The sequence below is a fragment of the Mustelus asterias genome, chromosome 15, assembly GCF_964213995.1.
Source record: "Mustelus asterias chromosome 15, sMusAst1.hap1.1, whole genome shotgun sequence".
NCBI classification, from domain to species: Eukaryota; Metazoa; Chordata; class Chondrichthyes; order Carcharhiniformes; family Triakidae; genus Mustelus; species Mustelus asterias.
Window position 1 is genome coordinate 41,180,321 of NC_135815.1, and position 24,593 is coordinate 41,204,913.

The following is a 24,593-nucleotide window of genomic DNA, read 5'->3' on the forward strand; positions in this document are numbered from 1 at the left end:
CCCATAAGATTTCTATGATTCTAAAACTTCAGATTTAGTCATGGCTGATAACGTGTTGTTCTTTTAAATCCATTTTTTGGTATATGGTATTTTCCATACATACATCATTTCACACATGTTTCATTCATTCTGTTTACCATATCTTGCAAAGGTCACTAGAGTTCTATGAATATAATGGACATCACAGCTATTTTCTTTGGCATCCTAGGAGGATTATGTTGGTAAATTTAGTAGTCTGCCATGTTTGAAAAACTAGCAACAGCCTGTTTCAATGAAATATATAAAGTTAAACTCTTGTCTGCAATCTAGATTTTAGTTTTTAACAGGGAGTAAAAATTAACAAAATTTTGTCTCATTTCGCTATTTGGAGAAATGCCAAATCTGTAAAGGCATTTACAAATTTGCTGTACATTTCTGATTTTGTTCAATCTAGTACTTGCATTTCTAAGTGAATTATTGAAAAAGAAGGGGCAAGAGAAGACCAACCTGTCCACCAGTAATCACTCAGTCTGTACCACCCACCTCAATTGCTGGAGATACTAGCTCTGGAAACTTGCGGTTACTTTCAGGAAAATATTGGGGACATTTATTCTGACTTCTCAATGCAAATACATATTAGCAGCAACTTGTGTTTATTTAATTTCCTCCGTTTGCAGTTTTTCTGCATTATTTCTAGTGATCCCTCATCTTTTCATATTTTTTTTATTTTCCCTATTTAAATCTGCCCTTTAATTTGAGATTCTACATTCAATTCCTGATGGAATAGCAAATTTTGAGGATTGATTCAGGACTTCAATAATTACAAGCACTGTTCTGCAAACCCTTGTAATAGTTAAACAGTTAATACAAGTGTTTTCAAGGCTTCACTGGCCATATTTAAAGATTACATTATTTACTTTGTTTTAGCACTTTGTCACAACTTTTATTTGACATATGGATTTTAACCATGGTTACTTTGAACGTTTTTGTATATTTGTTGTATTGCACCTAGAGGTAAATTCTACAGTTTGTTGTGATGAACAGATGTGCTTAATGAAACATTAAGTATACATTTGTGCTTGTGTTTTCTAGCCACCACATGCTTACTCATCATCTGCAGAGTTTTGGCAGGAGCTGCATCTCCCGCCCTGATGTCCCACATTTGTTCCATAGGACCTCAAACTTTCCTTGTCCTCGGTGGTCATCCAATTTTTCTCCTGAGACACTGAATATACATGGTTTTAGGAGTCCTGTCCCTTTCTACTGGCGACCACCTTTCCACTGGCAGCCCCCTATCCCTTGGCAACCACTTTTCCATTGGAGACCACCAGTGAACTTTTATGGTGGTTCATGGACAAGAGGAAGATTTCCACACCAAGGTTTTTCTTCTTGTTCAATAAACCAATCATCTTGTTCTATGGATCCAAATGACAGCAGCCCTCCAGCTAAACGAAGGAAGCATGATCCAACAAATCAGAAAGAAGGGAGCCCTTCAGAATCCGATAGCACGAATCATGCAATACAAGCTAATTCTGGTAATATTACTTTTCCTGGCAATGAAATGGGAAATTCATGCGTCTCCCAAGAAGATCAAGAAACTTCATTCGCAAAAGGTAAAACTGACTAATATTTAATCTGATTAACCTGTTTGGATGTAAAATATCTTATGATCAAGGAAAGTAATGACTTATTATATCTGTAAATTTAATGGCAATTCCTTTATTATGTGTCTGTGCTCACAAGAGCTTTCTCATGAGTATTGCCGTCAGAATTGAAGTTACAATGCTGTTCCGTTCTACAAACAAAATTAGGAAGCTCTCTTATTAGCATGCTTATAAGCTTTTGAAGCTTTAGCAAAGTTTTTATTTCAATTTGTTGCAAAAATATTAAATTAATTTTACCCCCCCCCCCCCCCCCCAAACACACAAATTCTGCCGGCCTGTAATTGCATAGTTACAAAAAAAAGCTTATTTATTCAAGAAGGAAACATTAGAACTGGAAGCTAGTACAGGAATGATCCTGAGTTGTAGCCCTTTCACGTACCCTATTTTAAAAATAATTTTATACAAACACTACATCACCCAAGTCTTTCCCCCATTTAAAATTTAATTGTTCCACAGGAGCAGGCTGAGGGTAAGGGAGCTTGTTTGTGCACTAATTTATTTAATTATTTTTCAGTTAAATTAGTGAAAAAAATCGGAGGTTTTTTTTCTAAACAGGAAATAGGCCCAGCAGCAGCCTGGGAAGATTTTGGAGGGTTTAAAAGTAGGCCGCACCTTTGAGCGGGCAGCGTCGTTAGCGGGCAGTGGAGTGAGCAGGGGACAGAGTGAGAGCTAAAAGGGCTTTGGCTCACAGGGCTTCGGCGAGGAAGGTTGTTTGTTTGTTTTTCTTTGGTTACACCCCCTTTTTGTTTTATCCCCAAAACTAAAAAGGACATGGCTGGTATGAGTGGGAGGCCAGTATACTGCATTCGGTGTGGGATGTGGGAGTTCCTGGAGACAACTTGCCTCCCGGAAGTCCATATCTGTGCCAGATGTGTGGAACTGCATCTCCTGAAGGATCGTGTAAGGGAGCTGGAGCTGAGGCTCGATAAACTCAGTTTAGTTAGGGAAAATGAGAGAGTCATAGATAAAAGTTATAGTCAGGTAGTGACACCAGGGTCTCGGAAGGAAGACACGTGGGTCACGGTTAGGAGGGGTAATAGTCAGAAGGGTGATGTGCCAGAAAGCACCCCAGTGGCAGTCTCCCATAAGAGAAAGGGATGGGCAACAGATGGGAGAAGGGAAGGGAGTGAGCAGTCTGTGGAGGGATCCCCTGTGGTTGTCCCCCTCCACAATAGGTATATTGTTTTGGATTCTGTGGAGGGGGATGACCCTCCAGGGGTAAGCCACGAGGACCAGATCGCCTCCACGGAGACAGGCTCAGGGGTCCGGAAGGGAAAGAAGGGGTTTAGGAGAGCGATAGTTGTGGGGGACGCAATAGTTAGAGGCACGGACAGGCGCTTCTGTGGGACTGAACGAGAATCCAGGATGGTAGTCTGCCTCCCTGGTGCCGGGGTACTGGATGTCTCCGAGAGGGTAGGAAGCATATTTAAAAAGGAAGGTAGTCAAACGGATGTGATTGTACACATTGGGGGAAATGATGTAGGTAGGAAGAGCAGGGGGGTCATACGAGAGAAATTCAGGGAGTTGGGTGCTAGGCTAAAAAGTAAGACCTCCAGTGTAGCAATCTCTGGACTGCTCCCGGTGCCTAGTGCAAGTGAGGCTCGGAACAGGGAGATTCTACAGTTGAACGCGTGGCTAAAGGACTGGTGCAAGAGGGAGGGTTTTAAATTCATAGATAACTGGGAAATCTTCAAGTCAGGATGGCAACTGTACAGAAAGGATGGGTTACACCTTAACTGGAAGGGAGCAAATATCCTGGCTGGGAGTTTTGCTCGAGTGTTTCGGCAGGATTTAAACTAGTGTGGCAGGGGGGTGGGGAACAAAACAGGAGGTCAGTAAATACTGAGGCTGGGGTCGAGCTGGGGGCCAGGGCAAGGCTAGCTAAGAAGAGGAGCACTCTGGAGGAGGAGGACCTGACTGGGCCTGGAGGTCTGGAGTGCATCTGCTTCAATGCGAGGAGTGTAACGGGTAAAACAGACGAACTTAGGGCCTTAATGCTTGTGCGGAATTTGGATGTGGTTGCGGTGACGGAAACTTGGTTAAAAGAAGGACAGGACTGGCAGCTGAATATTCCGGGGTATCAGTGTTTTAGGCGAGACAGAGGAGGGGCTAAAAAAGGTGGGGGAGTAGCGATATTAGTTAAGGAGCATATTACCGCGGTGCAGAGGGTAGACAACTTAGAGGGGTCATGTACTGAGTCGCTGTGGGTGGAACTCAGAAACAGGAAGGGTGCAGTCACTATGCTGGGGGTGTACTGCAGACCACCCAACAGCCCACGGGAAGTGGAGGAAAGGATATGTCAGGAGATTCTGGATAGGTGCAGAAAAAATAGGGTTGTTGTAGTGGGGGACTTTAATTTCCCTGGCACAGACTGGAAAGTGCTTAGAGCTGGGGGACCGGACGGGGAGGAATTTGTAAAATGCGTACTGGAAGGTTCTTTGGAACAGTATGTAGATAGCCCGACTAGAGAGGGGGCTATACTGGACCTAGTTCTGGGAAATGAGCCCGGTCAGGTCGTCAAAGTTTCGGTAGGGGAACATGTGGCAAATAGTGACCACAACTCTGTTAACTTTAGGATAGTAATGGACAAGGATGAGTGCTGTCCTACGGGCAGGGTGCTAAATTGGGGGAAGGCTGACTATAGCCGGATTAGGCAGGAATTGGTGGATGTTGATTGGGAGAGGATGTTCGAGGGTAAGTCCGCGTCTGGCATGTGGGAGTCTTTTAAGGAACTATTGATAAGGCTGCAGGATAGGCATGTGCCTGTAAAAAGGAAAGATAGGAAAGGTAGGATTCGAGAGCCGTGGATAACCAGGGAAATTGAGGATCTGATTAAAATGAAAAGGGAGGTGTACGTTAAGTCCAGGCAACTGAAAACAGATGGAGCTCTGGAGGAATACAGAGAGAGTAGGAAAGATCTCAAACGGGGAGTTAGAAGGGCAAAAAGAGGGCACGAGATGTTCTTGGCAGGCAGGATTAAGGAGAATCCTAAGGCATTCTATTCATACGTTAGGAACAAAAGATTTGTCAGGGAGAAAATCGGACCTCTCAGGGACAAAGGAGGGGAATTATGCTTAGAACCCAAGGGAATAGGGGAGATCCTAAATGAATACTTTGCATCGGTATTCACGAAGGAGAGGGGCGTGTTAACCGGGAGTGTCTCGGAGGGAGGTGTTGACCCGTTAGAGAAAATCTCCATTACGAGAGAGGAAGTGTTAGGTTTTTTAGGGAACATTAAAACTGACAAAGCCCCAGGGCCTGATGGCATCTATCCTCGACTGCTCAGGGAGACGAGAGAGGAAATTGCTGGGCCTCTGACGGAAATCTTTGTCGCTTCTTTGGACACGGGTGAGGTCCCTGAGGATTGGAGGATAGCGAATGTGGTCCCGTTGTTTAAGAAGGGTAGCAGGGATAACCCAGGAAATTATAGGCCGGTGAGCTTGACGTCCGTGGTAGGGAAGTTGTTGGAGAGGATTCTTAGAGACAGGATGTATGTGCATTTAGAACGGAACAATCTCATTAGTGACAGACAGCATGGTTTTGTAAGAGGGAGGTCGTGCCTTACAAATTTGGTGGAGTTTTTTGAGGAAGTGACAAAAACGGTTGATGAAGGAAGGGCCGTGGATGTCGTCTATATGGATTTCAGTAAGGCATTTGACAAAGTCCCACATGGCAGGTTGGTTAAGAAGGTTAAGGCTCATGGGATACAAGGAGAAGTGGCTCGATGGGTGGAGAACTGGCTTGGCCATAGGAGACAGAGGGTAGTGGTCGAAGGGTCTTTTTCCGGCTGGAGGTCTGTGACCAGTGGTGTTCCACAGGACTCTGTACTGGGACCTCTGCTGTTTGTGATATATATAAATGATTTGGAAGAAGGTGTAACTGGTGTAATCAGCAAGTTTGCGGATGACACAAAGATGGCTGGAATTGCGGATAGCGAAGAGCATTGTCGGGCAATACAACAGGATATAGATAGGCTGGAAAATTGGGCGGAGAGGTGGCAGATGGAATTTAATCCGGATAAATGCGAAGTGATGCATTTTGGAAGAAATAATGTAGGGAGGAGTTATGCAATAAATGGCAGAGTCATCAGGAGTATAGAAACACAGAGGGACCTAGGTGTGCAAGTCCACAAATCCTTGAAGGTGGCAACACAGGTGGAGAAGGTGGTGAAGAAGGCATATGGTATGCTTGCCTTTATAGGACGGGGTATAGAGTATAAAAGCTGGAGTCTGATGATGCAGCTGTATAGAACGCTGGTTAGGCCGCATTTGGAGTACTGCGTCCAGTTCTGGTCGCCGCACTACCAGAAGGACGTGGAGGCATTGGAGAGAGTGCAGAGAAGGTTTACCAGGATGTTGCCTGGTATGGAGGGTCTTAGCTATGAGGAGAGATTGGGTAGACTGGGGTTGTTCTCCTTGGAAAGACGGAGAATGAGGGGAGATCTAATAGAGGTATACAAGATTATGAAGGGTATAGATAGGGTGAACAGTGGGAAGCTTTTTCCCAGATCGGAGGTGACGATCACGAGGGGTCACGGGCTCAAGCTGAGAGGGGCGAAGTATAACTCAGACATCAGAGGGACGTTTTTTACACAGAGGGTGGTGGGGGCCTGGAATGCGCTGCCAAGTAGGGTGGTGGAAGCAGGCACGCTGACATCGTTTAAGACTTACCTGGATAGTCACATGAGCAGCCTGGGAATGGAGGGATACAAACGATTGGTCTAGTTGGACCAAGGAGCGGCACAGGCTTGGAGGGCCGAAGGGCCTGTTTCCTGTGCTGTACTGTTCTTTGTTCTTTGTTCTTTATGCCAGGTGGACAAAACGGGCCAGATTTTTCTGTTACACGGCATGTCGTTATCAGCCATTGGTTAGACTTGCTGTTGTAGCCTTTTAGACACACTAAGTTGCTGATAGCACAGTGAGGAAAGCGGGGCATTAGGAAGCTGAGTGAAAACATAACCAACTATGCCTCCTTAGCCAGTCAGATTGAAGAATTGAGAAAGATTCAGTGCGAAGACTATGAAGTGTAAATTATGGTAGGTGAATTAAATATTAAATCAGCCACAAAAAGGTAAATGGAAGAAATATTGAATTGAGAGGCAGGGAAATGAGACAGCAATGAATAGAAAATCATTCTTTAAATCTCCTGTAACAATCAACAACACTTGCATTTATATAGTGCCTTTGACATGTTGCGCATTTGGGATGTTTTACTGAGAGAAATATCTGTAAAAATATTTTTGACCATGAGCCACACAGGCCATATTAGGACAGATGATTAAAAGCTTTGCATATATAAGTTTTCTTTAAGGAGCTTAGGCAGGGTCAGAGTTGGGTAGTGTTATGTAGGTGGAAGTAGGCATTATTAGTAATGGAGTAGAAATGTGTTTTTAAAGCTTATCTCTGAATCAAACACAACACAAGATTCTGAACCATCTAGTTTGGCTTTAAACAATTGCCGGAAATGAAAACAGTGGTTGAATTTGAGATGGGGACCAAAGACAGCAACTCCAAGTTTTCCAATAATTAATTGGAGGAAATTTCTGCTCGTCCAGTATTGGGTGTTGGATAAGCAGTGTTACGTAGGTGAGGTTTTAAATTAGTTTTTTTGTATCATGTTCACAATGAAGAAGGACGATGTAGGTATAGAAATCAGGGAGGGGGACTGTGATACAATTGAACAAATTAACATTGGAAGAGAGGAGGTATTAGCGGTTCTAATGAGCTTAAAAGTGGATAAATCCCCAGGCCCAGACAAAATGTTTCCCAGGCTGCTGTATGAGGCAAAGGAGGAGATGCAGGTTTTCTACTGCTGACTTTCAAACCTCTCTGGCCAAGGGAGAGGGGCCAGTGGACTAGAGGACAGCTAATGTACCATTATTCAGGAAGGGAAGTAGAGATAAACTAGATAATTACAGGCCAGTGAGTCTAACATGAGTGATAAGGAAATTATTGGAAAAAGTTCTGAGGGACAGAATTAATCTCCACTTGGAGAGGCAAGGATTAATCAAGGATTCTCAGCATAGCTTTGTCAGGGGTAGATCATGACAAATCTGGTTGAATTTTTTGAGAAGATGACGAGGTGTGTTGTTGAGGGCAGTGTAGTTGATATAGTCTATATGGACTTCAGTAAGGCTTTTGACAAGGTCCCGCATGGGAGACTGCCTAAGAAGGTAAGAGCCCATAGGATCCGGGACAATTTGCAAAATTGATTAGTGGCTGAAGATTGTTTTTGTGACTGGAAGCCTGTGTGCAGTGGTGTACCACAAGGATCGGTGCTGGGTTCCTTGCTGTTTGTAATGACGATCTAGGTTAATGATCTAGACATGAAAGTAGGAGGTATGATCAGCAAGTTCGCAGCTGTGGCAAATAGCGAGGAAGATTATAGGACGATATGGGCGGGCTGGTCAGATGGGCAAATGGAATTTGACCCTGAAAACTGAGGTGGTGCATTTTGGGATGTCTGACAAGGCGAGGAAATACACAATGAATGCTAAGATGTTAGGAAGTACAGAGGACATGAGGGACCATGGGGTGTATGTCTAAAGATTTATGAAGAGAGCAGGACAGGTTGATAAGGTGGTTAAGAAGGTATATGGGAACTTTATTAGCAGAGGGATAAGAATATAAGAGCAAGGAGATTATGATGGAGCTGTATAAAATGCTCATTAGGCCACAGCTAGACTATTGTGTGCAGTTCTGGTCATCACACTAGAGGAAGGATGTGATTGCACTTGAGAGGGTGCGGAGGGGATTCTCCAGTATGTTGCCTGGGCTGGAATGTTTTAACTATGAAGAGGGACTGGCTAGGCTGAGGTTATTTTCCTTCGAGCAGAGAAGCTGAGGGAAGTCGTGATCAAGGTGTACAAAATTATAAGGTACATAGAAAGGGTAGATAGGAAGGAACCTTTCCTCTTTGTTGCTTTGGAGAAAGGCAGAGGTGTGACTGGTGACAGGATTTTTGGGGTAAGATTTAATTTAAAGTACTTTTTCGCGGGTGTTAGTTATTTATTTAATTATTTTTAAATTTTGGCGCGAAACCGGCAGTGGCCGCGGGGTTTACTGGGAAGGGTCTTTTGAGTTTTTTTTTAGTGCACGGGAGGTTTAAAAGGCAGGCCCCACTATCTAACGGGCAGCGTTGGGAGCGGGCAGCGGAGTGAGAGGGAGCTGAGTGAGAACTGAGGGGCTTTGGCTCATCGGGCTTAGGCAGAAAGGGCGAGCAGGGGTGAGTTTCTTTTTTTTTATTTATAATTTACTTTTCTCTGTGTACCTCGGAAGAAAGGGTGAAATATGAGTGTAAAGCCAGTGTGGTGCTCGCAGTGCAGTATGTGGGAGGTCCTGGAGGCACCTGGCCTCCCGGACATCCACATCTGTGAGGGGTGTGTCGAGCTGCGGTTCCTGAGGGCCCGTGTTAGGGAGCTGGAACTGCAGCTTGACGATCTTAGGCAGGTGAGGGAAACTGAGGAGGTGATAGACAAGAGTTATCATCAGGCGGTCACACCAGGGCCACGGGAGGAGGCCAAGTGGGTGACAGCCAGGAAGGGTAAGGCTAGGGTGATTGAGAGCACCCCGGTGGAAGTGCCCCTACATAACAAGTACTCCTGTCTGACTACTGTTGGGGGGGACAGCCCATCTGGGGGAAGCAGCAGTGGCCGTGTCTCCGGGGTGGAGTCCGGCCCTGTAACTCAGAGGGCTAAGGAAAGGAGGAGGAAGGCGGTATTAATTGGGGACTCGACAGTCAGGGGGACGGACAGGCGATTTTGCAGAGGCAGGCGGGAGTCTCGCATGGTGGTCTGCCTCCCTGGGGCTGGGATCCAGGATGTCGCTGGGCGAGTCCCAGAAATCCTGAGGTGGTAGGGAGAGGAGCCGGAGGTAGCGGTACATATTGGTATCGCTGATGTGGGTAAGAAGGGGGAAGGGAACATGAAAAAAGAGTATAGGGAATTAGGGAGACAGCTGAGGAGGAGGAAAGCAAAGGTAGTAATCTCGGGATTGCTGCCTGTGCCACGGGAAGGTGAGGAAAGGAATGGAGTGAGGTGGAGGATGAATGTGTGGCTGAGGGAATGGTGCAGGGGGCAGGGATTCGGGTTCCTGGACCATTGGGACCTCTTTAGGGGCAGGTGTGACCTGTATACTAAAAACGGGTGGCACTTGAATCCCAGGGGGACCAATGTCCTGGCAGGAAGGTTGGCTAAGGCTACTGGGGAGAGTTTAAACTAGATAGGTTGGGGGGAGGGGATCAAAGCGACGTGACTGAGAGTGAGGAAGGTAGCTCGCAAACAGAGAAGGGTTATAGGCAGTGCAAGAGGGCAGGTGGACTGGGAACAGAGAAGGGGAGAGGTCAGACCATAGGATTGAGAGGTGTCTACTCTAATGCCAGGAGTATAGTGAATAAACAACTAGCTAAAGGAGGAGAGGGCTTGGGAGATGTTAGTAGCGCTTCAGCAAAGCGGGTCCAGATAAAGGCTGGCATAAAGACACTTTGCCTGAATGCACGAAGCATTCGAAACAAAGTAAATGAGTTGATGGCACAAATCCATACAAATGAATATGATCTAGTGTCCATCACAGAAACGTGGTTGCAGGGTGACCGGGACTGGGAACTGAATATACAGGGTTATCAGGCATTTAGGAAGGATAGACAGGTAGAAAAAGGAGGTGGGGTAGCTTTGCTAATAAAGGATAATATCAGGACGGTAGTGAGAGACGACATAGGCTCTAAGGAGCAAAACGTGGAATCGTTGTGGGTGGAGATAGGGAATAGTAGGGGGAGAAAGACACTGGTAGGCGTGGTCTATAGGCCCCCAAATAATAACTTCGAGGTGGGGAGGGCTATAAACAAGCAAATAATGGATGCGTGCAAAAGTGGAACGGCAATAATCATGGGGGATTTTAACCTACATATTGGCTAATGTAGACTGGGCGAGCAGACTGGTAGGTAGGACAGCTGAGGAACAGTGGAGGATTTTTAAGGAGATTTTTTTAAGTACTCAGCAAAAATATATTCCGGTGATAAAGAAGGACTGTAAGAAAAAGGATAATCGGACGTGGATAACGAAGGAAATAAAGGAGAGTATTAAAATAAAATCAGATGCGTACAGAGTGGCCAAAAATAGTGGAGAATTAGTGGATTGGGAAAGCTTTAAAGAAAAACAAAGAACGACTAAGAAAGCTATTAAGAAAGGAAAGATAGATTATGAAACTAAACTAGCTCAAAATATAAAAAATGATAGTAAAAGTTTTTACAAGTATATAAAAAGGAATAGAGTGGCTAGAGTGAATGTTGGACCCTTGGAAGATGAGAGGGGGGATTTAATAGTGGAAAACGAGGAAATGGCTGAGACTTTAAATAAGTTCTTTGTGTCGGTCTTCACGGTGGAAGACACAAATAGTTTGCCGAATATTAGAGATCAAGAGTTGGTGGGGGGGGGAGGTCCTTAATACAATTACTGTTACTAAGGAGGTGGTGCTTGGTAGACTAATAGGACTGAAGGTAGACAAGTCCCCGGGCCCGGATGGAATGCATCCCAGGGTACTGAAAGAAATGGCTGAGGTAATAGCAGATGCGTTAGTAGTAATTTATCAAAATTCGCTGGACTCTGGGGTAGTGCCGGCTGACTGGAAAACAGCTACTGTTACGCCGCTGTTTAAAAAAGGAAGTAGACAAAAGGCGGGTAACTACAGGCCGGTTAGCTTAACGTCCGTAGTTGGGAAGATGCTAGAGTCTATTATTAAAGAGGAAATAACAGAGCACCTGAATAAGAATGGTTCGATCAAGCAGACGCAGCATGGATTCATGAAGGGAAAGTCGTGTTTGACGAATCTACTGGACTTTTATGAAGATGTCACTAGTGCGGTTGACAGAGGGGAACCGGTGGATGTGGTGTTTTTAGATTTCCAGAAGGCATTCGATAAGGTGCCTCACAAAAGGTTGCTGCAGAAGATTGGGGTACACGGAGTTAGGGGTAAGGTGTTGGCGTGGATTGAGGATTGGCTATCTAACAGGAAGCAGAGAGTTGGGATAAATGGGTGCTTTTCTGGTTGGCATTTGGTGACCAGTGGCATGCCGCAGGGATCGGTGCTGGGGCCTCAATTGTTTACCATTTACATAGATGATCTGGAGGAGGGGACTGAATCTAGGGTATTCAAGTTTGCTGATGACACGAAGGTGAGTGGGAAAGCGAATTGCATGGAGGACGCGGAAAGTCTGCAGAGATTTGGATAGGCTGAGCGAGTGGGCGAGGATCTGGCAGATGGAATATAACGTTAGCAAATGTGAGGTTATCCACTTTGGAAGAAATAATAGTAAATTGGAATATTATTTAAATGGAGAAAAATTACATCGTGCGACTGTGCAGAGGGACCTGGGGGTCCTTATGCACGAATCGCAAAAACTCAGTCTGCAGGTGCAGCAGGTGATCAAGAAGGCGAATGGAATGTTGGCCTTTATCGCGAGGGGGATAGAATATAAAAGCAGGGAGGTCTTGCTGCAACTGTACAAGGCACTGGTGAGGCCGCAACTGGAGTACTGTGTGCAGTTTTGGTCCCCTTATTTGCGAAAGGATATATTGGCCTTGGAGGGAGTGCAGAGAAGGTTCACCAGGTTGATACCGGAGATGAGGGGTGTAGCTTATGAGGAGAGATAAACAGATTGGGTCTGTACTCGTTGGAGTTTAGAAGGATGAGGTGTGATCTTATAGAGACATATAAGATAATGAAGGGGCTGGATAGGTTAGAGGTGGAGAGATTCTTTCCACTTAGAAGGGAAACCAGAACTAGAGGGCACAGCCTCAAAATAAGGGGAGGCCGGTTCAGAACAGAGTTGAGGGGGAACTTCTTCTCTCAGAGGGTAGTGAATCTCTGGAATTCTCTGCCCATTGAAGTGGTGGAGGCTTCCTCGTTGAATATGTTTAAATCACGGGTAGATAGTTTTCTGATCGATAAGGGAATTAGGGGATATGGGGAGCAGGCGGGTAAGTGGAACTGATTCGCTTCAGATCAGCCATGATCTTGTTGAATGGCGGGGCAGGCTCGAAGGGCCAGATGGCCTACTCCTGCTCCTATTTCTTATGTTCTTATGTTCTTAGTAGAGGGGTCAATAACCAGGGGCATAGATATAAGGCAAAGAGCAGGAAGGGATTTGAGGAATAACGTTTTCACCCAGAGGGTGGTGGGAATCTGGAACTCAATGTCTGAAAGGGTGGTAGAGACGGGAACCCTCACGACATTTAGGAAGCATTTAGATGAACATTTGAAATGCCATATTATGTAAGGCTACAGACCAAATGCTGGAAAATGGGATTAGGATTAGTGCTTGATGGCCAGTGCAGACACGATGGGCCGAACGACTTCTTTTTGTGCTGAAAGATAAGAGAGTTGCAGGTTCCAGGGAGGAGGTGATAAAATAGTTGATTGTCAGCAGTACCCGTGGAGCCCAATGTGTATCCGGTTTATATGGTTAAATGGTAACATGTGGATGAGAAAAGGGATCAATGTAAAATCCTTGAGGGATTCCAGTGGTAATGATGCATGAGTGAGACAAGAAACCATTGAGGGTGATTCAAGGGCAGTTGCACCCAGCAGAATGATAGAGGAGAAGCATTGGAGAATGCCATGGCCCACTGTGCCGAAGGCTGAAGTTGGTAGAGAGGAGAGCGTTTATCACGGTTATAATCACAAATAATGTTATTTGTGGCTTTGAGGGCATTTCAGTACTGGAAAGGCCTGGAAACTGATGGGAGGGATTGAAAATGGTGTCCTGAGACAGATGATGACTACGTGAGCAAATTATGACGCGATGCATCCGTTCACAACAATAAGGCAGACAATGAATTGCTGTTCTTGCAATGCTAACAGTGGAGCAGCATAACTCAAGACAACAAGCTTTGAATATTGGCATTTAACCCCTCCTGAGGTTTCTATACCATTTGTACATAATTAACAGAGCTACAGATATTTTGATAGTAAATCTGGTCCATTCTCTCTGCTATAACAATTTTGCAGTAAATGTTTCTTAACTATCTTGATCAGTGTTCTAGAACATTGATTTAAATTGTTTCAGACTGTGGTCATGATCCTCAAAATCATTTTTACTCTATTTTGCAATGTAGACCTACTTATTGCCATAATGGTGGACAATGCTGTGCAGGACGTCTATAATGACAGTTTCTGGAATGGGAAGAGTTACAGAAATTTTCACTCTAATTTTCTCATATAGTTCTCTCAAGCCCTATTCGTGGATGTTTTATCAGAACTAATCAGCTACTGTTAGTGGGAGATTTTTGTTCTATTCATTGTTGCTTGTTTAATTGTCACAACAATTTGGAGCATTCTGATTCTGAGAGTAGAATTTTATTTATTTTTCTCCTGCTTGCCCTTCTCCAGCTATGCGATCCAACCTGTGAGACGTGGTGCTCTTGTCTATATTTACACAGCTATACATGGACCAGCAATATTTATAGCAAGTCTTTCTGAAAACGTCCTCCTTTGGACCAAATAAAATTGCATTAAAAAAGTGGTTTTGTGCAATGATTATGGAATGCTGGGAAGGTGCTAAACACAGTTTAAACTAGCTGACAAACTAGTCTTCCAAATATGGGTGTAAATGGGATGCTGCATCCATAAGTGCACAGTAACTACTGAAAACTACATTGTGGGTGTTTCAAGGTTCTGAAAGATCTTATGCAAGTAGATGTGGTCCTGCAAATGAAAGCTGAGAAACTGGGTTGAATGGTTGATGAAGAAAGCACTGTTTAAGATGTTGTTGCCACTCATTCCTAGATGCGTGAAGTAGGTTTATAGTGAGCACATGTGAATGTATTTCAGAATAAATATGACTTCCTAGAGTCTAATAAAAGGTGGAGTAATTTACCAAACTTGGTGATGTAATGGAAGCAAAGGCACTGAATTTGCTGCTTGGGTGGATTTGTTTGCTTTCTCCACCAACCCTGCCATATGCCATTAAAAATATTTAGTCACATGTAATAATTTATGTACTAAGGATGCCAGAATTAATTTGAGGACTTTGTCTCAGAAGAATCTCTTGGTGATCTCAATCAGAAGTGCCATCCAAGAGTAAATAGAGAAGTCGAGGCTGCAATTCTCAGCTGAGAATAATAGACCATGCAGTTGGGTAGCATTCCTTGCAACAAATGTACTATCACTTTCCGCAGTATTCTGGCATGCCAACGTCTAATTTTGAATTAGTGCATTCCAATATAGTGACAAATATTTACAGAAAAAGGCTTGGTTAAATATGGCAAAAATGATGTAACTCTGGATTAGCAAACATTGATAACATGATATGAGAATCTTGTCTATTACCTTGTGAGCGTATGCTGCAACCCAAGTTGTCCACATTTTTTTATTTCTATTTATGCACCTCATGGTTAACGACATGAAAGCAAGCTTTCAATATTGACTCAGAGCCTGGAGAGTTGATCTGTGATGTGAAGTTCATTGGCAAACTTGGGTGCATCCGACCAGTTGTATCTTGAATACCCTTTAGTTTTCTTGTCAGTTCATGTATCTATAGCTGTGCCCTTTAGGGAGGTACATTAAAAAGTGGGAAGTTGTACCTGATTAGAAATTTGGTGGAATGGCTTTACATGTGCTATAAATGCCCAGAAAGGATGATAGTGAGACTTTGTGTTGGACCAACATTTTATGCCATTTAAATTTAAAATTTTTAACAAAACTTTTTAATATAGTTCACAGATACACATTGGAAATGAACACCGAGTAAGGCAGAGAACTTTTAGGAACTATGATTGAAAAGATAGATTTAGGCAGCAAGTGCTGTCATGCATTCCACAGAACGGGGGAGGATGTAATGAAGTGAACATTGGAATTAAATAGATGAAGAATTTGATGGATGTAAAGATGAAAAAGCACCTGGAGTTTCGTAAAGCTATTGAGGACTTTTTAGACAAAGGACGAGGGCCATGTACAGATTCAATGAACCATAAAATAATAGTTGCATATTTTTGAAATGCTTATGAAGAAAACACCCAGAAAATCTCCTTTGGAAATAGACTGCTGCTCTTGCAACTCTATCCCCCCAGAAACTGAACTGGACCAATCATATAAATACTGTGGCTACAAGGGCAGGTCAGAGGCAAGGAATCCTGTGGCGAGTAACTACCTCTTGACTGTCCAAAGCCTTTCCACATTCTACAAGGCACAAGTTAGGTGTGTGATGGAATACTCTCCACTTGCCTGGATGAGTGCAGCTCCAACATCACTCAAGAAGCTCGACACCATCCTGGACAAAGCAGCCGCTTGATTGGCATCCCATCCGCAAACATTCACTTCCTCCAGCATGGACGCACAGTGTTTAGCATCTACAAGATGTACTAGAGGAACTCATCAAGGCTCCCTAGGCAGCACCTTCCAAACTTGAGACCTCTACCACCTCGAAGGACAAAAGCAGCAGACGTGTGGGAACACCACTATTTTTAGTTCTCCTGCAAGCCATTCAGTATTGGTCTTGGAAATATATTGCTGTTCCTTTGTAGGGTCCAAATCCTGGAACTCACTCCCTAACAGTACTGTGGTTATACTTACGCCACATGGACTGCAGTGGTTCCAGAAAGATTGTTTATTAGTATCACAAGTAGGATTATATTAACACTGCAGTGAAGTTAGTGTGAAAATCCCCTAGTCGCCACACTCTGGGTACACAGAGAGAATTTAGCATGGCCAGTGCACCTAACCAGCACGTCTTTCAGACTGTGGGAGGAAACCGGCGCATCCGGACTAAACCCATATGTCACGGGGAGAACATGCAAACTCCACACAGATAGTGATCCAAGCCAGGAATTGAACCCAGTCCCTGGTATTGTGGGGCAGCACTGCTAACCATTGTGCTACCATGCCACCCAAAAGACAGCTTACCATTATGTTCTCAAGGGCAATTAGGGATGGGCAATAAATGCTGGCCTAACCAGCATTTCCAACTCTAACATCACTGGATTTTACCATTGCCTCAGCTTCTCTGCTGCTGAAACCCTCATTCATCACTGACCTTGACTGTTCCAGTGTACGCTAGGCTGGCCTCCCATATTCTGTCCTCTGTAAACTTGACCCTACATCCCATGAATTGAATTTTAAAAAACTTTCATCAGACAGAGACGATCAGTGTTAATAACAGAAGCTTTACCTCAAAAATCTTAGTTTTATCCAAATAAACATACAGACATTGAAAAGCCACATCAAAGAAATAATAACTTATTATAAACTGAAAGATGTCTATTCGTCAGTGGTAACACTTCCCTTCAACTTTGAGCAGAACCCTGCTCGGCTGATTCCAGTGTACACTAGGCTGGCCTCCCATATTTTGTCCTCTGTAAACTTGAAGTTATCCAAAATGCTGCCTGCGTCCTAACTCTCACCAAGTATCATTTCACCTATCATCCCTGTGCTCCTTGATCTACATTGACCCTGGGTTAAGCAATGTTGTGCTTTTAAAGTTCCCACCCATCTTTTCAAACATCTCCATAAGAACTAGGAACAGGAGTAGGTAATTCAGCCCCTTGAGCCTGTTCTGCCATTCAGTAAGATCATGGTTGATCTCCTCTTAGCCTCAACTCCACTTTCCTGCTTGTCCTACATAATCCCTCAACCCATTACTAATTAAAAATCTATCTTTCTATCTCAGATTTATTCAATGTCCTGCCATTCACTGCACTCTGGGGTAGTGTCTTCCATAGATTCGCAACTTTTTGAGAGAAGTAGTTTCTCTTCTGTTTTAAATCTGCTACCCCTTACCCTAAAACTATGACCTCTTGTTCTAGACTGCCCCACAAGACGAATCATCTGCCCTACATCTATTATCGATAGCTTTTATCGTCTTGTATAGCTCAATTAGATCTCGTATTCTTCTAAATTCTAGAGGGTATAGGCCTAAACTGCTCAATCTCTCTTCATAAGACAAACCCTTCATCTCTGGAATCAATCTAGTGAACTTCCTCTGAATTACCTCTCATGCTACTACATCCTTCCTCAAATAAAGGGAGCAAAACTGTACATAGTACTCCAGGTGTGGTCTCACCAACACCTCGTATATTTACAGCAACACTTCCTTTTATACTCTATTCCTTTAGCTATAAATGCAAAATTTCAATTTGCCTTCCTTATTACCTTCTGTACCTGAATACCAGTTTTCTGTAACTCATGCACAAGGACACCCATATCCTTCTGCACCAAAGTACCCTGAAGTCTCTCTCCATTTAGATAATTTCCCTTTCCATTTTTCCAACCACAGTGGATAACCTCACATGTTTCCACGTTAAACTCCAACAGCCACATTTTGGCCCACTCACCTAACCTATCTATATCCATTTGTAAATTTCTAACAGGTCTGTAGTTTCCTACTTTCTGCCTCCCTCCCCTTGTGAATAAGGGTGTTATATTAGCACTTTACCAATCCACTGGAACCTTAACCACACCCAGGGCATTTTGGAATATTATAACCAATGGATCTACTATCACTGCTGCCTCCTTTAATATCCTAGGATGTAGGCCATCAGGCCTTCGGGACTTGTCTGCCTTCAATCCCAACAGTTGGTTGAGTACTATTTCCCTATTGGTGGTGATTGTTCTAAGTTTCTCCCTTTCTATTTCCTCTGCATTAGCTGTTGCCTTTGGGACGCAACTAGTGTCCTCCACCGTGAAAACTGAGACAAAGTATTGATTTAGTGTCTCTGCCATTTCTGTGATCCCCACTATTAATCCTCCGGTCTCATCCTCCAAGGAACCAACATTCACTTTAGCTACTCTCTTCCCTTTTATATACTTATAGGAGCTTTTGCTATCCTTTTTCATATTTTGTGTTGTTTTCTTTCATAATTTACCTTTGCTCTTTTTATTACTTTGTTAGTAACCCTTTGTTGATCTTTAAAAGCTTCCCATCTTCCAGCCTGCCACCTTTGCAATATGTTATGCCTTAGCTTTTGTCTTTATGTTGTCTTTAACTTCCTTGCTTAACCATGGCCTTTATTTCCTTTCCAATGGCAAAACCTTCCACGATATTTGCTTTTATCTAATTTTTGCTTTGAGCATCCCAGATTTGAATTGCTCCACTATTTGTGGCTGTCCCTTCAGTTGCCTCAACCCTTTAGAATTAAACTTTTACATTCCCTCCCTACACCTCTCTGCCTCTCTAATTTGCTTTCCTCCTTTTAAGGCACTCTTAAACCTACTACTTTGACAAGCTACCAGTCAGTCATCTGATCTAACACCACCTCATGTTGCTCAGTGTCACATTTTGTTTCTTGTGAAGTGCCTCAGAATTTTATAACGTTAAGCATGCTGTATAAATATAAGTTGTCGCTTATGTGAGAGTCCTGTAGCAAAATTTACTGCATTGCCAAGCTATTTTCTTATTTAAGCTGCTGCAATTTATCCAAAACCAAGCTCCTGGAGTTGGAACATCAATGAGGTTTAGTTAGTTTACTAATGTGGTTAATTAGTTCACTAGTTTTTCATATTTACAAAACTTTTTTTCCCCATTTCTTCTGCAACAAATGCCTTCATCACCCAAGACATTTATTCCCAAACATTAATTGAGACGTTACTGCTTATTTTAAGAGGCATATATACATAGTCCAAGGCAGGCTGTGTGTTCCCCTTCTCCTTTTCTGTGAGAAGTGGGACATTCTTGGCCTCCACTACCCATTGCAATAGCCTGAAATTACAACTGATGTGCTTAATTGATACTCAACAAATTGGAGCATTCTCGACTATGACCATTAAGATAGGAAGTGAAAACAAGGATGGCAATGAAAAAATAGCACATAGCATTGCTGTGTAATTATGCTGTAGAATACTGCAATTTAGTTTTTCTCATTTGTAATCTCTTTCCAGTAGGGGCAGTACATAGAAAATGGGAGGATTTTACTTCATTGTACAAGAGCAACCAAGGTACTAGTGACTCAAAAGAAGCTTCAAATGGAAAACAGGAGGAAGTTTTTGATTTTTCTGTGATGTCGTACAATATTCTGGCACAGGATTTGTTGGAGGACAATGGTCACTTGTACAAACATTGCAGTCAGCCCTTGTTGCAGTGGGGATTCCGATTTCCCAACATCCTTAAGGAACTGAAGCAGTTGGATGCAGATGTAAGTAGTTCAATTAAACGCATACCTGTACATGCTCACAAAGGTTTAATGCATAAACGCATTTCATGGTGATGTACCATACAAACCGGGAAATTCCTAAAGCTGATCTTTGCTAGGGCAGTGGGAAGGAGAGAAACACAATTTGCCTCTCTATCCCTGGCAGGGTTCCTGCTTATTTCTGTTGACACACCCACAATGAAAAGGAGCATATGTGTGGCCATCAGGTAAGGACACAGGGTTGGGCTTGCTTTTGATCATCACTGTCAAATGCCAAGTGCCGGAGTATTCCTTTAGGGAGTAAGTGAAGAAGGCAAATCAAATTGTGAATTATGCAAGTGTCATAGAGCAGTTTGATGACCTACTCAGGGCAGAAAAGTGGAGTTGGGACTAAGATTGTAAGAGCCATGAGTGGCAGTGTGGCCTACTCCTGTCCTATTTCTTATTGTAGCTTCCTTCTTGCAATTGGGGGGGGAAAAAGCTTGAAATTAATAGATTAAATGTGTATTTTACAAATTATTATTTTTAATGTAAGACACCTGCTAGTTTAGAAATGGGAAAAGCAAATAATTTAATTTTTCAACAACTTTGTGTTCTCGCAAAGAAGCAAAAAAAACCCAATACAACAGATCTTTCAGTATCTCAGCATCTGTAAAGGCAAACTGATATATTAGTATTTTGGGTACAGACTTATTTTTAATCAGAATTGGAAAATAAATAAATGAGATCCTTTTCATAAGACCATAACTGAATCATAGAATCCCTACAGTGCAGAAGGAGGCCATTCGGCCCATCGAGTCTGCACCGACCACAATCCCACCCAGGCCCTACCCCCACATATTTTACCCGCTAATCCCTCTAACCTACGCATCTCTGGACTCTAAGGGGCAATTTTTAACCTGGCCAATCAACCTAACCCGCACATCTTTGGACTGTGGTAGGAAACCGGAGCACCCGGAGGAAACCCACGCAGACACGAGGAGAATGTGCAAACTCCACACAGACAGTGACCCGAGCCGGGAATCGAACCCGGGACCCTGGAGCTGTGAAGCAGCAGTGCTAACCACTGTGCTACCGTGCCGCCCTAGTGAATTTACCCCACCTGAATAGTGAAATCAGGGGTAAAAGCAAATTACTGCAGATGCTGGAGTCTGCATCAAAAATAGAAAATGCTGGAAATTCTCAGCAGGTCTGACAGCATCTTGAAACGTTAGCTCTGTTCTCTCTCCATAGATGCTGAGGGAAGACAAGTAAGCTAACTTAGAATCATAGAATGATACATCGCAAAAGGAGGCCAGTTGACTCATCGTATTTGTACTAGCTCTTTGAAAGAGTTATTCAGTTAACCTCATTCCCTATACAAATGTTTTAATTTATTCAATTTAATTCTGAAATTTATTATTTAAGCTGCTTCCATCATCCCCTCAAGCAGTGCATTCCAGTTCATCATAACTCACTGCGTAATATTTTAGTTTTGTCTGGTGGTCCATTTGCGTGTTACCTTTAAAGCTGTACCCTCTGTCCACTGACTCGGCTAACACTGGAAACAGTTTCATCTTATTTTGCTGTTCAAAACCCATTGTGATTTTGAACGGCTCGAGCAAATCTCCACTCAACCTTCTCTGCTCGATGAAAAAGAGGAATCTGTTTTCCCAATCTCTCCACTTAACTGAAGTCTTTCATCCTTGGTACCATTCTATTACCCTCTCTAATGTTTCCTACTTTATAGTGCCCAGAATTGGCTGTGATGTGGGGTAAATGTGCTGGCAGCATGTTGGGATGAGGCCAACAGTGCATTGGGAACCCACAAGTGATTGCACTGCAGCTGTCGGTGGGTTTTTAATTTGCATTGACTTCCAGGTTTCCCATCAATTAGCATGAGCAGGTATAAAGATAATCTGTGTTGAGTCAGATTTAACTGAACAATTTAAAGGGGCACTACAAAGATGACAATTGATAGATTAGTGAGTTGCGAGCAGAGTAAGTGTAATTGTGGAGTCACAATATGGCAGGTCTTTGCACTGCTTCACCGATGCCTCTCTAGACCTGATGCTACAGTCTGTAAAGGTCTTCAGGGAGACGGGCCTCTCTACCAATCAGAGAGAAAAAACTTGCTACTAAGAGCAAGAAGGCAAGTAAGGAAATGAGTTGCAAAATGGTGCCATAGTCCTGGATTCTGCGGCAGAAGCACTTAATTAGAAGCTAATCAGGCCAGGAAAGGTGAAAGAAAATGGTACATTCAATCCTGCTGTATGTATCCTACTAACTCTCTCATTCTACCGTCTTCAGCACATCAGTTCTCACACCAACTTACCATGCACTTATCCCTCTCACATCCTTATCTTCACCACTGACACTCATCCTCATCTTAATATCACTCCTCTTATTCATTACTATCCTTAACAAATGCTCTCCATCCATCTATTCAACGCGTGCCATCACTCTCACCCATATGTCTGTTCCTCCTCGCAGGAGAGGAAAGCGCCAAACACAAGGAAGAGGCAGAGAAGTGGAAGAGGTCCCTTAGAAATCTTAATGCTTACATTTGCAAAGGAGGGACAGCTGGAGATCAGTGGATCACAAGTGTGACTGGCCATCAGAGATGGAGACCTCTAAGATAGCTGATGATGGAATTCAATATCTCACAGCCGCATGGCATACAACACTCGCTCATATTGATCTGGTGACAGCCATGTGCATATGATCATGTGCATAATGTTCACTAAAACATTCTGAACTTGGCAGTTCTACTTCATGTCTTTAATGTCCGACATCACTATCAGGCATCCTGCAAGAGGTGGTCCAGAAGGGCAAAGTCAGCTTCTAAGAGGAGGAAACATGCTCCTGAGAATGCACCATTACAGTACTTGTGCAGACCATACATTAGCTCAGATACTTGCACTTCATGAAGTCAGTAAGGCCACTGATTGGGTTTGGTGTCACACTCTTTGCAGGTGAGCAAAGAGCAGATAATGGAGACAGCAATGGAGAGTCCATGTCAGAGGCCACAGGATATGCTAAGCTCTATTAAGCTAGATGAAGTTGCTACACCTCTAGGAATGTTGAAGAGAATATTCTTGGAGCAGCAGTAAGGAATTTGAGGTACTGGCATATTTGCAAAGAGATGGAGAAATCCATCTCCAATGTCACAGGCCTTTGTGATGATGCCTTCTATCAAAAGAGTAGCCAGCCGCATGGAGTATCAAACAAAATGCAGACTGGCCCTGACTCTGAATGCCACCTTAAATCCAATTAATGAGGCCCGAATACCCTATTTATGTGCAGCAAAGAGCTCTCCAACTCATTGCTATCATGGAAGTGCACGTGGGCCATGAGAGGGAAGATGATGAAAGGGGACATGGAAGTAGGGAGTTTACTAAAACTGTTGCCATTTCTTACCTGTTGCCTCCCAGGACCCAACTCCAGTCAGGATCCAACATGCTGTATTGTGTCTGATGGCTGAGCCTGCTGCTGACTATGATATGACTTTAGCAACTGATTTGCCAGATGGGTGCACTGAGGCCAACCTAACTGTGTCTCATCGTCGGGCATCTTGGGAGTAATGTGCATCGCTGTTAGTGCACTGGCTACATCACCTTCGTCTCCTACAAAGAGGTTGTTGCACTCTGCAGATTTCTCCTTCTGAAGGGGATCATTGCTGTGCAATGTTATGTGGAGTGCACCACACCACAATCTGGAGACATTGACTGGGGTGTGTAATGGACACCTCCAAATCTGTCAAGGCATCTGAAGTGCATCTTTGGCATGCCAATTGTTTGTTCAGTGACTTGTCTTGTCATATGGTTTTGATTGTAGCATTCTTGGACCTCAACGCTTAGGCTTCTCAAGAATGCCATCAGCTACGTTTCAAATGATTAGTCCCTGTCTCCAAACACCCACCCACTCTGTGTATTTTGAGGTGAGAAGGTGGGTGGACTGGGACAGAACAAATGCGTCATGGCAACTCCTGTGAGTTTTGCGCACACTTTTTCAGAACATCTATTTTTGATGGCAGACCAGCTGTACATTGGTGGACTTGAAGCACTAATGGTTTGTGAACACTCCTGAATGATCTGGGATGCCTTGGTTGCCGCCTGTGTACAGTTGATGGTGCCCTGTGCCTGTGGAAAGTCAGCCAGAGACGCATACCCAAACAATTGGTATCACCTGTGGCAGTGTACAGAGTTTCCTGTCCAGACAAACATGATACCTGTCATCTGTATGATGTATCAGTGGGCAACTGACTGCAAAATCCAGCAATTACCTTCTGTAAATTCCTGGAAGGAGTCTTAGTCAAAGAAGTAGGGGGCAGCATGGCCACCTGCTCCATTTAGCATGTTCCCAGTAGGTTGCAAATCTCTGCCATAATCTTTTGCGAACCCCTCAGCTTCCTGAGAAACTAGTGTTCAGACATGTCCAGGAAGCTAATCCTCTGGCTGTACACCCCATGTTTCAGAAATCACCTCCTGCGAGCTCCACCTTTCTGTTTATTGCCACCTCTGAAGTGGTATGTTGTGAGATGAAGGCTGCTGCTGGGCTGCTCGTGGCTCACCTGCTGTTTATCCCCTGCTGTTGGTGCTGCTGTTGCTGGTCGTCTTGGTCCTCATTGGAAATCCAATCTAAAATCTGGTGTATATTTAAGAAAGGGAATAGAAATGACCCTGGTAATTATAGACCGGTTAGTCTTACTTCGGTGGTTGGTAAATTGATGGAAAAGGTCCTTAGGGATGGGATTTACGACCATTTAGAAAGATGCGGATTAATCCGGGATAGTCAGCACGGATTCGTGAAGGGCAAGTCGTGCCTCACAAATTTGATAGAATTTTTTGAGGAGG

The 24,593-nt window shown here is 43.7% G+C and overlaps 1 protein-coding gene across 5 annotated transcripts in view; it reads left to right on the forward strand.

Moving 5' to 3' along the window:
- The window catches only part of angel2 (angel homolog 2 (Drosophila)), a 58,349-nt gene that overhangs the window by 5,258 nt on the left and 28,498 nt on the right, over positions 1 to 24,593 (forward strand). For all 5 annotated transcript variants that reach the window (XM_078229808.1, XM_078229809.1, XM_078229810.1 and 2 more), the window contains 2 exons: positions 1,072 to 1,592; positions 19,508 to 19,761. In XM_078229808.1, coding sequence (XP_078085934.1) covers positions 1,072 to 1,592; positions 19,508 to 19,761 — 775 coding nt within the window. The remainder of the gene's footprint in view (positions 1 to 1,071; positions 1,593 to 19,507; positions 19,762 to 24,593) is intronic.